Source organism: Rhamphochromis sp. 'chilingali' (assembly GCF_963969265.1).
Source record: "Rhamphochromis sp. 'chilingali' genome assembly, chromosome: 21".
Taxonomy (NCBI): domain Eukaryota; kingdom Metazoa; phylum Chordata; class Actinopteri; order Cichliformes; family Cichlidae; genus Rhamphochromis; species Rhamphochromis sp. 'chilingali'.
Window position 1 is genome coordinate 23064165 of NC_137949.1, and position 17375 is coordinate 23081539.

A 17375-nucleotide genomic window follows, 5' to 3' on the forward strand; every position below is an offset into this window, starting at 1 on the left:
AAATGAATTCAGTTAATCAAACTGTGTCAAATAAAACTGGTGAGAGCTAAGACTATAAATCAGAAAGAATCTGGATATAATAGAGGTGCTCACACTTACTGATGATTGGATAATCGAGTGCATTTGATTAGCAGCACCTGGCTGGTGTTTACATTTAGTTTTTGTATACTGCTCCTGCAAAGTGGCTGAATTTTTGTTAAATATATAATTACTTGTTGTGTTATGTAGTTGATCCGACCTGCCGAAGGTAAAATTGTATTTTTATGTCCCGACACATAAAATGTTATGAATGAAAGTGTGTGTACTTTCATTTTTGTGTACATACTTTTGATTTGAATGAGAGAAAGAAGGAGGAAGAGACAGTAGATAAACATTTCAGAAAATTGCACACCGGTTGTGTACTTGGGCCAAACCACAATTAGGTCAAGCAAACAGATTTAGCCCGGAGCAAAAGCAGCATGTATAACATGTTTATAAGGCAGTGTGAAACAAGCAGCACTGTGTCTTATGGTATTTACATTATTTTTAGTATTGAGGGCTAAAAGCTTTACTACACAGTAGAGCCTCAAAAAGCAGCAATCATCTCCCTTTTTGAAAAGGTTATCTCAGCATGCAAAATCCTTAAAGATCTTGTCTTCTATCTACAGAGATGTAATAGAGCAACAGGCTGGTTTTGAACTGTATGCAAACGTATTATCTGTCAAAGTTTTTTGGGGTGCTATCTATAGTAAATGTCAGCTGGCTCACTTTCCCAAAGGTGCATATGTTAAATGAAAACTTCATCTGTGTGTGTGACAAGCTGTGTGCAAAACAATGTGAAATATCAGCTTGAGCATTTAATATCCATTTAGATACATATATATGGATTGCAGTCCAAAATGCAGTGTTATTGAGTCATTGCATCGCCTGACACACCCCATTCCTCCTGCTGGGAATGACTTCAACACTCACTCATGCTGCAGCATTCTGAAGAGGCACATTTTGAATGAGTACCTAGTAACATCATTTTGTCATGGTTACACCAATGTGAAATGACAACCACCTCCTAAATAAGCCCTTCAAGGGAAATTCCAGTGATACATGTCCACCACATCTAACTAAAATAGGCAAAATTAAATCATTAAGATTGTAATTATTAACACCTAAAAATACAACATTATCTTGTTAAAATTTGCTGGGAAGCATTTGGTTTCTGGAATTGTTTCACTGGGTCTCTCACAGCTGGAAAAAGACAAACACAGAAGACTAAATTATCTCTATATGTGTGACTCAGCAGCGACAAAATCCACCAAGAAAAGCTGAGAATGTAGATTCCCTCAGAGCCACTCTGCATTATATTTCAGCACGTGTTGAACTGTCACATGGTGCCACATTTATATCTTGATGTTACTAGTCAAAAAATTTAAATGCATCACTTAGAGTTGTAATTGTGAGCATTATAGCGGTGATTCAGCCCAAAAAAATTGCACAAATTCTGTTTTGCAACAGGCGGCTAGAGACACGTGTCTAAAGATATAATGTAAAATTGGTTCTTTGCTAAGATGTCTGTTACGTGTCGTCACAACAGCAGTCCGTCCCTTGAGTTAGGTGCCTTTTTTTATACTTGAATGATTCGAAGGTCAGTGTTAAGCAGCTTAACAAACAAGAACAAACATAAACATTCATCAGAAAATGATCAGGTGCAAGGAATGGACTGAAAATCAGTGAAAAAGCAGCCAATGTCTGATGAAAACATTTAAAAGACCTATAGAGAGCCTGATGAAATATTGCTCAAGCCAATTTTTTTTTTAAAATTACAAGAAAGTCTGGCTCCTTGGACGCAGACTATTAAGAAATGAGAGATGTCTCAACACTTGTACTGCTGTCGCCACTAACCTGAGTATACATCACAGATCTCTTAGTCTGTCTGATTCCACAGGTGGATGTAGATTTAAGATTAACTTTTACATGCACAACACAGGCAAAGCACACGTTTTGTTAATGGTCGCCATAAACACATGATATTTTTAATGTTGTCATATATTAGGAATATCATGTAATGGCTTGTGACCATTTTGCATCCCATTTTTGTTTAATCTAAGCTGAGAGTTGTGGTTAGATTTGTTTTAATATACTGGAACTTTAATGTGTAGTCCGCTTTTACAACAGAGTAGTTGTCAGTTAGTCAAATTGTACTCAAATTGTAATGTAGTTTAAAAGAAAAGGTGGTTAGAGAAAACCTACTTCCTCTCTATAGCTGTGCACAAACGTGCTAACCAGACATCCTAACTTCCTCATTTCTAAACACATTGTTTATTCTATATGGATAGCAATCATTGCTTAAAATATTAGGTTTGTCTTGCTCACACCCTTTTATTCTTGACATGTAAAAAAGTACCCAAAAAATCAGCGTAAATTAATAATACTTGTATCAGTATTTCGCTCAGATAAATCTCCATCCAGCCGTTTATAAATCGCTGAAACAAAATCACCTGTGTCCTCGCACTCACTGTGCAAAGTACCCTCATCATGCCAAAGAAAGAGAATTAGCATAGTGAGAGGGGAAGTAGAAAAAAACAGTAGAGGTGGTTACGTAAAGCCCTACGTAATGGTTTATTTATGTCGGTGGGCCAATAAAATGTGCTCTGACTTCAGCCGTCATGACGTAATGCGATCTACTCCAGAATAGCGCGCGGCGGAGGAGCAGCCACACGGTGCAGTTCAGCTCTTTCTCTCTCCGGACCGTCTGGCCAATGTTTGTTTATTTATGTCGGATTCGTGCGGTCCGGAATAAGGCTGGCAGGGCGGGATTTGCGGCGGCATGTCGGCGTTAAAGGAGAACCAGTGTTACGGGCTGTCCAGCGGCAAACTGAGCCGCGGCGGTAACATCTCCGTTTTTCACGTAAAACTCACTGACAGCGCGGCAACAGCCATTAATACCTTCCAAAACGGCAAGGTGGGTCATTTTCTAAAGTATTTTCTCTTCAAATAATTACAGTTAAGTACACTGACATTTAAATTTAACGTACCACTTTGTCAAAGGAACAATTTTTGGGTTTTTTAACAAAGGAAAAGACGAAGTGATACTAACCGCGGGTTTGTTTTTTGTGTGTGCTTTAAATTTCGGCCGAAGTTCACCACTACCTTCCCCGGTTGTTGACTCCTACAAGCTCCCCCCTTTTCAAGCTATGAAATGGAAATACATGTTGCATAATACAACGCAGAAGCGTTTCCCTGTGTGCTGATGTTTGTAACGAGCTGCTGGCCCACTGCTCACAAGCTGCTGGCAAAGTACTAGGAATGCTAATCAGTGCCGGGGTCGAGGAGAGGAGAAAGGAAAAAGGAGGACAGGCTGTGTGTGTAGGGGGGAGGAAGGGAGGTTAGTTGTGGGAGGATATTCTGAATTGGATTTAAAGACATGGAGTACTTGTGTGATTTATTTTTCTTTTTTTAATTTGCTGAATATCATAAAGATCAGAAGACAGATGGACGAACTCAGGCAAACATTTGACCCAGTTAATCATAAATGAATCAGACGCTGCAGGAAGTGTAAAGCAGAGAACAGTCATGTACACTTCCTCAATGCACTAATTCCTCCTAATACAGATAGGAAACTCCTCAGTGAAGAAATGACAGCTACAAGCTTTTCTGATGAAAGGTGGAAACCACGCTGCTCATGTCATGTCCTCACTTTCAGCGTAATACAGCTGTGATGAGATCGAGGGGGGAAAGCACCTGATGAGGAGCAGGCTGTAATATGCATATATCAGTGTTTCTGAGCATGCATTTAGGTTCTTTATTTAGCTTTAAGCATGTCTATTCAAATCCTACTTGGCTGGATCACAGATACCAAAAAAGAAAAACCCAAAAAACACCTCCACACCTTACTCTGTACTAGCAGCCACCTCACTTTCTCTGCACTCATCAACAGGTGGACTTATGCAAAGGTCAGAATCGAGTCATCACATACTTTCCATCCCTGCTGCAAACGTGTCACTTTGGCTAGTTCGCTCCCTGTGAGAGATGATACTGTGTTTCATCATATTTTTATCTGTGGAGCTGCTTATTGACCTTAGCCAGTGCAAGGGGATGGAGGAGCAGCAGGACCTGGAGCAGACAATGGTGCATGTACCCATCTGTTTAAATGGGAACTGAGCACTCAAATAATACCTGACATGCTTGTTTAATATCCTGAGTTTATTAATAGGACTGGGTTTGTTCTTGATATGAACGCAATGGGTGTAGGGTTTCTTTTTCTCTTTCGGATTCCTAAGTAGGAGGGGGAAGTAGCTTCTGGGTGGTGAAAGTGAAGCAAGTACAGAGCTTAACAGTGACTTAACATGCATTCATTTTAATGGCCAGCAGGAGGTGACTTTTCTAGTTTCAGGAAGAAGTCCAGTTCTAGAAGTCTATTGGAAAATGACCCTGCTGCTCACTTGATCTGTACCCTTATTATATGGTTGTCTGATAACTTTATGGTTTCAATTACTAGTTTCACAGCTTATTCAATACAGCACGATTCAATAAGTGTCCAGAGGGACAGTAAAGTGGCATATCTCCCTTGTTTTTCCATCATATCCCTCGCTGTTTATAGACAGCAAGAGAGGGATGGGCCTCACTAACCAATGGATGATGTCACAACAGCATTGTCTTATATCTTATATACAGTTGGTGTGCACTATGCAGGTTAAGAGCTAATTAGGAAAGCTCACATCTTTCTAAATCGATAACCCTGTTCAAAAATAAATAAATAAATGAATACATAAATAATCTTCCAACTGTAGCACTTGAGACCTGTAATCAGACCCTTACTGGGCCGCTGCAAAAGAAGGGATACTACCTTCACTTGCAAGCTGGTGTGGGGTTGTGAGAAAAAAAGATGTTGGAAAATTCTCTGAAATGCTGTTCACAATTACGAAGAATAACAGTACACAAAACAAAATGAAAATGGGCTACTAGCAGCCAGAAAACCACCAGAAGCATTCAGATGAATAGTGCAGACCACAAAACATCCTCTACTGCCCTGCTCTATATGTATATGTGTGGGCTTGTTTTACTATACTTGTGGCATCTGCTAACCTTGTGGAAACTATTATAACTGGACTCCACAAGTTTAAGGTTAAGCATTTGTTTGACGTTGTCAACGTTAGCAAATGAAGCACTCATACAAAGAGGGTTGTGAGAAAACGAGTCAGTATGTTAATGCTTGTGGGGTTTTAAAGATGCACACATCTAATGTTTTCTCTCTTTCTTTCTTTTTTTCCCCCCCCCACCACAGGGCTGGTCGGCCCAACCCACCATCTGTTTTAGTGGAAATGAAGGGGTAAGAAGGACGTCTTACTGCTGACACAAAGCGATCCTAACACATTTTAAAGCTGATAAATCTCAATCTTTCAATCTCAATCTGCTCTTTTTCTTCTTTCCCTATTCATATTACAGAGAATCACCATCCCTTGTTCGGAAAATAGAGATGAAGTCAGGAATTTCACCTTTGGTGTAACTAATGTTGCCCGTGATAATCCCCACGGAAGCTTTGACTGCATCAAACAGCTCAGCACCAGGTAAAGGCAGCAAAAAGCATCAGTTTCGATATAGGAAGGGTTTTCAGATTAAAATAGAGTTGTAAGGCTTTAACTGTATTGTTTTGTCTGAGGTGGTTAAATGATTATATGTTTACTTAGTATTATAGATGTAGAAATAACTGACTGCCTCAATGAGTATTAATCTTTTCAAATGTCTCTGCCCCCTGCTGCTGTGTGAAAGTTACCCTGCTGCTAACGTTTCTCTGCCTTTAAATGCCAGAGAAAACTCAGGGTTCCTGACTGCATAAGCATAGAAATGCACTGAAGTGGATTTAAATGTCATGTATTGGCGAGGCAGACAAGTAGTCCAGCATGCATCTAACTGAACACTACCTAAAGCAACTGCGTCCTGAGAAACAATCTTTTATTTGACACGGATAACCTTTGCAAGGAGTCGTTAAAGCACTGTCAGGTCGCTGTCTGTACACGCTGTCTTCTCTCCTCCTCTCAGTGCCGCCGAGGAGCTGTCATGTCTCGGGGTGATTCAGAAGAAGATGACAGTCAAAGCCACAGATGAGTCGTACGATAAAGCTCGTCAGAGCATGGCCCAAGCCGAGGAGGAGACGCGCAGCCGAGGGGCCATTGTCATCAAACACGGAAGCCGCTACCAGGGTATGAAGTATAGAAAACACTTGCACGTCCACAGAGCGTACTCTGTTATACAACAGATAACTCCAGCTAAGCGAGAAGATTGGCCTGAAGAAAAATTTGTTCTGTGCTTATAAGCACAGACAGCCATATTGCATTGGTTGCCTTGGCAACATGTGTAGTAACCAGTGACATAGTAACGGCCTGTCTTGTTTTCTCCTGCATGTTTTGTCCTTTTGTGTAGCTATCTGTAAACTTTCTATATGTGATACAGTGGTTTTAAAGAATACATGGTCTCTATGCACATACAGAAACTGCGTTCTGCACATGTTCCTCAAACATGAATGTGCATGATGAAACCAATGATTTAGCTTTTTTTTTAACAAACCACCAAACCATTTCCGTATGAACTGATATATTATAGCCTGAGTCTCAACTGCTTTCACCGAAAGGGCACATAAATATACGCGTATATATGTAGATGGGTTTTGTTGATTCTGTCATTTCAGAGGAAGCCTTAAAAAGAGAAAAAAACGTCCTTACAACAGGCTTGTGCAACCATGTGGTTACTTCTTAAATTAGACAGCAGGCTTTGCTCGCTGAGATGCGTGTGCATGCAGCTTCGTAACCTAAATGTGGGTTTCTGAAAGGTGAAATGAGGTCTTGTCTTTGTGTTTCTCCACATCTCTGCTTTTGGAGAAAGTTCAGGAAGAAAGTCCTTTTCCCCCTCAGTATCTGATTTTGCTTCTCTGTCTGGAAATAGCAATACATGTTAGGAAATGAAGCACAAGGTTATTTTTGATGATTGAAATCTCAGGAAGTGCTCCCCTGATGTCATTGATGTAAAAAAATGTCCTGTTTCTTTGAAGGCAAGAAGGTAACAGTGCGAGCCCCAGCCCCTGCTCTGGCCAGACTCACCAAGCCAAAACACTCGTCTCTTCTCAGCAACATTAAGAAGGGAGTCGGTGCGTCCAAGCCGAAGAAAGATGCCTGTGCATCAAACAGGAGAAGCAGTTGTGATTTGCAAGAGAAGCCCCTCAGGGAGAGAGTAATGCACCTGCTGGCTCTAAGGCCATACAGGAGGCCCGAGTTGATCCTGAGGCTGCAGAAAGACGGGCTGACAGCAGGAGACAAAAACATGCTGGACTCTGTACTAATGGAGGTATTTCTGTTCCAGTTTTATACAAACATAACATGCAAGCATTAGACTGTGTTAAAACTGCCTTTATGCACGTGACTCTTGGTTTCCTTAATATCAAGATTATGTTTTTGCAACCTTTGACAAATCTGTAAAGAATATGAACACACATGGATCAGTTTGGGAATCAAACTCTTAAGTCAACTCCTCAAAAACAATTGTCTTAAGTCTTTTCTCCCCTGTTTTTGTGCATGCTTGTGTTCAGGTCGCTCAGCTTAATAGTAGAGACAGCACATATGTTCTGAAGGACAGTCTGTATAAGGAGCTGCAGAAGGACTGGCCCGGCTACACCTCTGGAGACCAGCAGCTCCTCAAGCGCATCCTTGTCAGGTAACTTAGATAAGGATGTGCCTGCTGCTGTTTTCATACTTTATGACTACTGCAGAGCTCTCAGGCCCTACGTTTCTTCATTATAATTTGTTAAGCTTAAGGAATGGAAATAACTGGCATTTTAGTTCATTTTCATCACTTTGTAAATCACTAAAGTGGCAAAATTTTCAGAGTTCAGTGATTATGTCTAAGTGTTTTTGAGGGTTACAGGTTGCTTTTCTGCAGTGATGTAATTTCTCAAATTTGTGTTTCTGTAAATAGAGTCAGTTTCAAAAAAATCTTTTTGCATGTTTATGTAAAGCAACCGTTACACTGGCAGCAACAGTTCAGACCTGCATATGTAGGGTTTTTTTTTCTTTTTTTTTTAAGCTGCTGTGATAATTCGAGAGTATGAAATGACATATTTGGACAGAAGATGCAGCGATTGTGAAATTCTGAACCAAAATGAAAGTTTACCGTAACAGTTTGGCTGATGATAACGATCGACATTTAAAAAAATTAATCAGTTCCCTTTTTTTGTGCCAAGCCATTCATGATCATCCTTGATGCCAGCTTCATATCATCTTGGTTGAATTGTGCCGAGATGGTGTTCGTATTCAGCAAACATCCCTATTCAACTGTTGTAGTTACTCATAATACAGAAGGAAGCACTCAGGTTGCATAAACCAGTCTTAGTTTGAAATTCTCTTCAAATGCAGTTGCACAGCGATCGAAGGCTCTGATGAAACTTATTCTCACAGCGAGTGCTCTGGTGCTGCGGATAAATTCAGTTAGCAAGAGGCCACATCTTAGAGTTTAATTATCTGATCTGTGTCACCGTCAGCCGTTCGGAGGAGACTGCATGAATTAGGCCTGTATGGTTGAAGCAGAAGGTGAACGGATGGTATTTGCATATGTGGGTCCCACTACGTAGCATGGAGGAGGAGGTGTGATGGTGTTGGCGACTTATTCAGGATTCAGTGCAACATTTAAACAACATATTTGGCAGCAACACGTCATCCCATCTGGTTTGTTTAGTGGGACATTTATTTATTTAAATAACAGGACAATGAGCCACTGGACACCTCCAGGCTCTGTAAAGCCTATTTAACCAAGAAGGAGAGTCAGGGGAATTATGATCAAATATGTTTGATCACAGAGTGAAATAAAGGCAGCTTCTAAAAGCATAGCATTGTGGTGCTTTTGATTTAGACTTTTTAAACATTTAACACTTGCATCATTTATTTTTTTTACCATATTATTATGTGTTTATCTGGAGGGCTCTGCTGTTGCATTGCACTGTACAGCACATGCAAGAAAGAAGAATGGATTCCAGGGAAATGCTAATTAAAGCTGATGCCCTGTGTTTTCTGTGCAGGCGACTGTTTCAACCGCAACAGAACCTCCTCGCTGTCCCTGAGGCCCAGGTCAGCCCACTGCGAGACACGCCCAACTCTTCGCCAGCACACCGTCCAAAGCATTCCCTGCCAGAGGAATACACTGACCCTTTGGCCTCCAAGAAGCCCAGGATTTCCCATTTTTCCAGCAAAGCAGCCAGTGACAAGTCAAAAACGAGGCCTTCTAAACAAGCTCACGAGGACATCACAGCAGATGACAAGCAAAGAGTATCGCTTGATCCTCAGAGACTTATTGACTCCTTGTCAGCAGTCTGTCAGCAGGAAGAAAAGGTGGCTAAAAGGTTAGAACCACCTCACGCTCCCCCGAAAGAACCCGAAATTCCACAAGATCACCCTCAGGATAACTCAGATCGCCCCCCGTCCCTTCTAACGGTGCCAGATCTTACCAAACATACAATAAAAAAGAAGAAGCGCAAACACAAACACAGAGACCATGTGAGAAACTGCTCCTTATTTGTCTTTTAATAGTTATTCCATTTGATGTGACACATTGCTAATTTGGATTTGTATTCATTTGTCAAGGAGAAGGATAAGAAGAGAGACAGGATGGAGAAAAGAAAAAGACCCAGCTCAGAGCATCCAAACAGCAAAGCCTCTCTGGACTGCACAGGTGAGGCCTAATGGCTGCTGACTCATCAGCACATGTGCTGCTTGTTTAGTTTTTCACTTAGCTGACATGTTTCTGTTTTTCTTTCAGAGCCGGCTGACATTTTTTTTGACTCTAATGCACTTCGAGTGGACAGTGACACACCAGACTATTTATTGTAAGCATCATTCATTTGAACAAGTATTTGCAATGGTCAAAAGGGGTTGTTTACTTGTCTTAATGCACTTTTATTCAATAATTTCCTTTTCTTCTTTTTTCCCGCCCTCTTCACAGGAAGTACACAGTGATTTGTAGCCACGAGCAGAGACAAAGTTACAAACAGGACTTTAACAAGGAGTACAATGAGTATCGAGATTTACACGCTCGCATTGACAGCGTGACGCAGCAGTTCATGGATTTGGACACACAACTCAAGCAACTCCACCATGAATCACATAAATATAAGGTAGATGTACAGAAAGTCTTTATTTTTCTTTTCTTTTTTTTTTTTAAATGGAGGAAGTTTGCATAAACATCCTCTCATCTTTCTTTGCTGTTTGTAGTTAGTCATTAGACACATACCGTCCACTTTATTAGGTACACCTTACTTGTACTAGGTTGGACCCCCTTTGGTCTTAAGAACAGCCTTGGTTCTTCATGGCATAGTTTCATTCTTCAGAGATTTTGGTCCGTGTTGGATTGCATCACACGGTTACTGCAGATTTATCGGTTGCACATCCATGATGTCAATCTGCCGTTCCACCATATCCCAAAGGTGCTTCATTGGATTGAAATCTGGTGACCGGAAGCAGAATTAAGTGCAGTGACAACTGAAACCAGTTTGATAATGTTTGAGCTCTGTGACAGTGTGTTATTCTCCAGAAAGCAGCCATCAGAAGATGGTACACTGTGGTCATAAAGGGAGGGACATGGTTAGTAACAATACTCAAATAGGCTGTATTGTTTAAATGATGCTCAGTTGTTCCTAGGACGTCCAAAATGTATCAAGAAAATATCCCCCACACCATAATATGACCTGTCGCCTAAATTTGTTAAACTTATGCAAATTGTAGCCTCAGTTTCCTGTAGTGGCAACAAGTTAGGTCTTCTGCTTCTATAATCCATGTGCCTCAAGGCTGCAAGTGCATTCAGCAATGCTCTTCTTTATACTTGTTGGCCCGAAGCAGTTGGGCCTGTAAAGTCATTGGGAATCCCCAAAGCACTCTAACTGATGTTAGAGTGCTTTGGGGATTCCCAATGACTAAGACATTTTCACCTACAGAATTGCCACTATGGGTGAAGGATTTATTTTTGGCTCATTAGACTGAGCAGATGAACAGGTGTACTTATTAAAGTGAGCAGTGACGTGTATATGTGGCAAATTCAGTCATATTTTTCCTATATCAAACGTTCACACACAATGGGGCCCCTGTACCAGCATTTGGGGGGGTGAAATTGTTAGGTCATGGTTCCTGAAGCCTAATAAACAAAACCATGAAGACAAACAGTGATGTATTATAGTTTTTCTGTGATCTTATAGTCACATAAGGATTATTTTGCAACTTTTCACAGACTTGATTTAAATTAATCTTCATTTCTGTATTTATCCCTGGCAGACAGTTAGAAATCAAATTCTTCAAGAATATCGGAAAATTAAAAAGGTAATGACTTTCTTAAAACTCCCCACTTTTTTTTTTTTTTTTTTAAACCACCGCTTTTAAATAATCAAGTTTTCCTTTCCTCACTACAGTCCAACCCAAACTACAATCAGGACAAGGCTCGCTGTGAATACTTGCACAACAAACTGGCACACATCAAGAAGCTCATATCAGAGTACGACCAGCAGCAGCTCCGTGTGGAGCATGCCGCTCTGAACTGAAGAGCCTAACTCGGGATGACGAGTGAACTTCACGAGTACGACAAAGATCCCCAGCCAAAGGGGATTCATGCTGCTGAGCTCAGTGCCATCATGCTTAGGTCTGTGGTCTTAATGGCTAAATATAGTATCATTAGATCTACTGCGATTGTTGGCGAGGTTAAGTCTAAGTTTTGTGAGGAGCTGGAGTGATCAGACGGCAAGATGAGGGATTTTCTTTGAAAGTGGTCAAAGTGATGCTACTGCAGCAACACGGGAGTAACATTAGTTTTGCTCTAAAACCTAGAGCTAGGGTCTTACTCCTCAAAATGCAAACACATGAGGAAATGAGGTGAAAAGCCTTAAAAACATTTGGAGATTCTCATCCCTATTACACCTTTTAGTCGTTGATTTGGGTTTTTTGTGTGAATTTAATCAATTTGAGTATTTACTAACATGTTCTGTCAAACGCATCAGTGTTGAGGTTTAAACTATAAACATGAAAAAATAATAAACTACACGCTGTACCCACCCAGACAGCTCATACAAATGGCAGGTGAAGGTTAATGTCTGATGGCAGCTGGGACGCAGATGTGTCCTGAGAAGAATCCGTCCTGTTCTTCGGGTTTGGTGAGATTACAAGTCTTGCCAGTTGGCTGTGACTGCCGAGTTTTGCCTTGTGCTCCAACTGGACTCGATTCCTAGTATTCCACTGGTACTGTGCTTCAGGTGATTTTCCTGGATCACTGAAGACTGTTATGTTGAATGTCATGTGAACTTTAAGTTGTAATCAGGGAATGTGTGTTCCGCACGAGCTTCAGTAAAAGTGTAAATTTAAAATAGGTTTTAATTGTCTGGAAGGACGTTATTATACTGTTTCTGGGAAGGAATCGAAATATGAAAAGACGTAGTTGCATGCTGTGTACTTTACAGAATGCATGATGCATTACTCAAGATTTTGTCTGAGATTCAAATAAATCTGTTTATACTCATTTTGTGTGATACTTCTCCTTATTTACTGTAATTTTACTCTAAATACCAAATAAAAGAGTAATGAATGATGTAAGATGAAAAGGACACTGTAATCATCGTTTTGATGCAGAAATACTACTTTATGCCTGTAAAATGTTGTCTTTGACATCTTTTCAGATCAACTAAAAAGGGGGGAAACAAATGTGCTTTTGCCATAAGCTTGCAACAAAGATGTGTGGTTCATCCCTTGAGTTGTCTGGGGGTTTTTTTGGGGGGGGGGGTTATGCTCCAGAGTTTTATAGATTAGTTTTAGATTCACAAGTATATTAATTTGGTCCTGTTCTAAATTAATCAAATGAAAAAGGTCTGTAATTAATTATTTTCTCTCTAAACCTCGATTCACAGCTTGATTATTCAGTCATCACTCTGTTTAATAATAAAGAAAGGCTCCCACCCATAGGCTAATATCCATTGCGTCAATCTGAAAACATGCTTCTGATTGGTCCGTTTTCCTCTCTGCTTTTTTTCTTACTGTCAACCTCAGTAAGCAGCTTCATGCACTTGCTAGCAAGCTAAAAACACGGGATGTGCCATGTTTATGTAACTGAACTGCCCTTGAACTTTGTGACTTTCATGACGCGAAAAAAAGACACACATTGCTAAATGAACGCTTCTGGTGAGTAAATGAAGCCGTTATTCGGGAATATCGGAAAGGAGCGTGCTAAGCAAAGTAGCTAAGCTAACTGAGGTTGCAGCTGCTTCAGGTGGTGATATTTGCAAGAAGAAAACATGCAAAGAGGGTAATAAGATGCATTGCTGCTGGGAAGTAAGCGTATTTGCTGCAAAACACATGTAAAAAGACAGCTTTAGTTGGTGCACTTACTAAAGCTGTTCATATCTTAGGTCTCTTATACCTCATATCTTCCATCTCCTATTGCTGTTTGTGTTTATGAATGGATGCAGAAAGAGATGCAACGAATTGCCACCAATGTAGAGTTTAATCAAGGTTGGCTTTTTATTTCTGCGTCTTTGAAGCAAAGAAAATGCAGTTAACTTCTAGCTAACAATCCTAACATTGCAGATGACTAGAGACAAAATAACTAGAAGCTTTCAACTCCACTACAAGATAAAAATGCTTTTAAAAATATCCAACTCTTCTTGTTGTCCCACCTGTTTTCTGCAGCTTGTGTTGCCGCCTGTCTCTACAGTCATGGCAGGACTTTTGAAAAGAGCACTAAGGCTAAGGACAGCTCTGAGATGTCTGTGCGACTACAACATGCTCTCACGATCTACAGCCACTCTTTCACCTGTTGACTTTCACAGTCCTTTTCTGACCTGCAGCTCAGAGCAGGTTTTGGCCTCCACTCGTAAGCTACATGCTGGGGCAGACGGGTCTAAAGTATCTCCTTCTGCAGCACCAGAGAGGTTGCCTTTCTGCAGAGTAACTGAGGAAGATCTGGCCTTTTTCAGGAAGATCCTAGCAGGCAGAACCATTGTTGACCCTGATCTGGTGGAGCCTAGTAATGTGGATTGGCTAAAGTCTGTGAGAGGTGAAGGCTACAATTGAATCCTTAATATAGTTCATAATAATAATCTACTGGTGTTGATGGCTCATTTTTCTGTTATATGTCCTGCAGGTTCTAGTGAAGTGTTGCTTAGACCTCAGACAACAGAGGAAGTATCACAAATTCTAAGGTAGATGGTAACCAAATCAACAGAAAGGTGTTTATCTAGTCATCAGACTTTTTCACGTTTTGTTTTTCTCCTATAGTTACTGTAACAGTCGTAACCTGGCGGTGAACCCTCAAGGAGGAAACACTGGGCTAGTTGGTGGCAGCGTGCCAGTTTATGATGAGATAATTCTCTCCACCTCTCTAATGAACAAAATCCTTAACTTTGACAGTATCTCTGGTAAGTTTACTAGTTTAATTCAAAAGAATTCAACTTTGTCGCCATAGGCTGACAAATACCTGACAAATGTGTTTTTGATTTATGGTTACTTGTGCTGAAAATTCTCAAAGATCACTTTGTTTCCCTCTCAGGTGTTCTGACCTGTCAGGCAGGTTGTGTCTTGGAGAACTTGTCTTTCTACCTCGAGGAGAGAGACTATATAATGCCACTGGATCTTGGGGCAAAAGGCAGTTGCCAAATTGGCGGCAATGTAGCAACCAATGCAGGTGGTCTCCGGCTGCTGCGGTATGGGTCCCTACACGGGACTGTGTTGGGTCTGGAATTGGTGAGTGCTGGACTTTTGATACTCTTCCCCCCCAAAAAAAAGTAAAGCTTATTTTCAAATCTGTAACACATGCAGGTATTGGCAGATGGGCAGGTGTTGGACTGCTTATCCACCCTGCGGAAAGATAATACAGGATATGACCTCAAACAGCTCTTCATAGGGTCAGAAGGCACTTTAGGAGTCATTACTGCAGTGTCCATCCTTTGTCCACGGAAACCCAAATCTGTTAATGTTGTTTTCCTGGGTAGGATTTTCTATTTGCTTCTCAGATATACCTTTGTAAAAGATGATAGAGAAAGTTTTGTAAACCATTAAATGCGTTGCTTTTCTTGGAGATTAGCAACAAAACTCATGTGTCTATCTCTGCTGTTAGGTTGTGAGACCTTTGAGCAGCTGCTGAAAACATTTCAGCTCTGCAAAGGCATGCTGGGAGAAATTCTGTCTGCCTTCGAGTTCCTGGACAGTGAATGTATGAGGCTGCTGAATACGCATCTCAAACTACCCAATCCTATATCTGGTATAAGCACGTTTTCTCTCTCTCTCTCTCTCTCTCTCACTCTCACTCTCTCACACACACACACACACACACACACACACACACACACACATCTGTAACGATCCTATAAAACGAGTGAGCACACGCAGACCTGCCCTTTCCGTTTGCTGTGCAGACTGTCCATTCTACATCGTCATTGAAACTTCGGGATCTGACCCGACCCACGATGCGCAGAAACTCCACAACTTTCTTGAGGAGGCAATGACATCATCGCTGGTCAGTGATGGAACGGTAGCAACTGAGGAAGCAAAAATAAAGGTCGGTGGACATGATTGGGAAAAATATGCTTCTGTTGCATACAGTGAAGAAACTTAAGTATTCCAAGATTGATCCAAGATCATTTTATGTAATTGCATAGGTAAATATAATGCCAAATGATAAAAACATTTTCTGCTCCCGTTTTCTCAGGCTCTGTGGTCACTGCGTGAACGTGTCACTGAGGCACTGACTCACGATGGCTTCACCTACAAGTATGACATCTCCCTTCCAGTGGAACGGATCTACCAGCTGGTGACAGACATGAGGAAGCATCTGGGAAACCGGGCCAAAAGTGTGGTGGGATACGGACACTTAGGTAAGACGACTTGATAAAATGATCTGCACATACTCTATACACATACTACTGTCAGCTATCATCCAATTCTCTCTTACTTATCCTGTAGGTGATGGTAACCTCCACCTGAACGTCACTTCTCCGTCTAAAGACCCTGCTCTCCTGGCTGCCATTGAGCCATTTGTTTATGAATGGACAGCCAGCTGTCGTGGGAGCATTAGTGCAGAGCATGGACTGGGCCTGAAAAAGAGGAACTACATTTACTACAGTAAACAGAGCCAGGCTGTGGCACTGATGGGTAACATCAAGGCTATGCTGGACCCCAAAGGCATCCTCAACCCGTACAAGACTTTACCAGACAACCTGAAGCAGTGATGTACGCAGAGGTCATGCTCGAGTTAAACTTTAGTTACCGGTACAACCTCAACCCTATATGGCGTGTGTGTGCAGTTAAGGTGCTTTTCACACATTTGGTGCAGAGCTGACAGTTCACTCAAGAAACACTATTTGTCACACAAGCCACAAAACCCAGTCTTGCAAAAAAGAAAAGACAAAGTAGTTTCATTTTATACAAAGCATTACTTTCAGACAGATAGCTTCTTTAGCAAGCTGCGGAAGTGAAGTTCCAGTTTAAATATTTTAACTACCCTTGTTAGTTGCACTGATAGAGTAGCCTTAGTCTGATGCACTCCATATTCTATAGAATATTCAGCAGGTTTTAGAGCTTGAAAAGAAAAAAATTCCACTTTCTCAGAGGAAACAAATGAACAATGACTGTCCTTCATATGGTGTTTGAGTGCCACTAGAGGGCAGGTGGGTATAACAGTATGGGTTTAACAGTGTGGGTAAAATGTTGTCTGGATAAACTGATGTTTGATACATTTATGCAGTGAATGCCACAGCTTGTAATTGGTGGCCAGCCAGATGTTCTGGATTTGGATGTAGCCATAGTAGGTGTCAGCAGCTGACTGTGTACATGTACTGAATGTATAATCATGCAGTAGCAGATTAAAGCTTTCCAATTTTGTTTGTAGAAATCAGAGCACATACTGCCCATTCATTAGGCAAGAGTGCAGTAAATGTTTACATATAAAAAGGCAAAACAACTTTTCCCCCCCAAAAAAACAAAGCCAGCATTTGAAAACAAAATCCTTCATACACCTGCAACTTTAAATTTAAAGTCTTCAATAAACATTTCCAAATGAAGACAGTTTGTTTTTCCATTATTCAGGCAACTTGTACACAACTAGATTTCACCTCCAGTCTCTTAAAATAAAATGCACATTAGAACACAAATAAACATTTTGTGATTCCTCCTTGCCTGAGCAGAAGACTTTTTCAGAATCAGCCACAGTGAGTTTATAAAGTATGCCACACAGAGGATCAGGTCATTTCCTATTCCTATCACAAGTTACACACTAATTCCTATTGGCAGGTACTTGCTGCTTCTCTAGTCCACAAACCATCAGAATAAACATGTTTGTAGTGTTTTGATCTTCTTCCCTACCCTTGTCCACTATTTCTCAAAATATCATTTCCTGTC

The 17375-nt window shown here is 40.9% G+C and overlaps 2 protein-coding genes across 2 annotated transcripts; both read left to right on the forward strand.

The window, feature by feature from the left end:
• The first annotated feature begins 2660 nt into the window (after positions 1 to 2660).
• LOC308389719 (RNA polymerase II elongation factor ELL-like) lies at positions 2661 to 12508 on the forward strand. Its single transcript, XM_080871228.1, has 12 exons — positions 2661 to 2935; positions 5258 to 5302; positions 5419 to 5540; positions 6013 to 6173; positions 7019 to 7311; positions 7553 to 7677; positions 9035 to 9509; positions 9597 to 9684; positions 9772 to 9838; positions 9955 to 10126; positions 11277 to 11321; positions 11411 to 12508. The coding sequence occupies exons 1-12, from the start codon at positions 2801 to 2803 to the stop codon at positions 11537 to 11539; spliced, it is 1857 nt and encodes a 618-aa protein (XP_080727354.1). The 5' UTR covers positions 2661 to 2800; the 3' UTR covers positions 11540 to 12508.
• A 518-nt stretch (positions 12509 to 13026) lies between these two features.
• Positions 13027 to 16242, forward strand: d2hgdh (D-2-hydroxyglutarate dehydrogenase). The gene is made up of 10 exons (XM_080871763.1): positions 13027 to 13163; positions 13671 to 14037; positions 14125 to 14182; positions 14259 to 14398; positions 14530 to 14723; positions 14799 to 14967; positions 15097 to 15240; positions 15395 to 15537; positions 15688 to 15853; positions 15942 to 16242. The coding sequence occupies exons 2-10, from the start codon at positions 13698 to 13700 to the stop codon at positions 16205 to 16207; spliced, it is 1620 nt and encodes a 539-aa protein (XP_080727889.1). The 5' UTR covers positions 13027 to 13163; positions 13671 to 13697; the 3' UTR covers positions 16208 to 16242.
• The last annotated feature ends 1133 nt before the right edge of the window (positions 16243 to 17375 follow it).

Coding starts and splice junctions, on each gene's coding strand:
- LOC308389719 (XM_080871228.1), top strand. CDS start 2,801: ATGTCGGCGTTAAAGGAGAACCAGTGTTACGGGCTGTCCAGCGGCAAA. Junction 5,303..5,418: donor GTTTTAGTGGAAATGAAGGG/GTAAGAAGGACG, acceptor TTCATATTACAG/AGAATCACCATCCCTTGTTC. Junction 10,127..11,276: donor ATGAATCACATAAATATAAG/GTAGATGTACAG, acceptor TATCCCTGGCAG/ACAGTTAGAAATCAAATTCT.
- d2hgdh (XM_080871763.1), top strand. CDS start 13,698: ATGGCAGGACTTTTGAAAAGAGCACTAAGGCTAAGGACAGCTCTGAGA. Junction 14,399..14,529: donor TAACTTTGACAGTATCTCTG/GTAAGTTTACTA, acceptor TTTCCCTCTCAG/GTGTTCTGACCTGTCAGGCA. Junction 15,241..15,394: donor ACTACCCAATCCTATATCTG/GTATAAGCACGT, acceptor TTTGCTGTGCAG/ACTGTCCATTCTACATCGTC.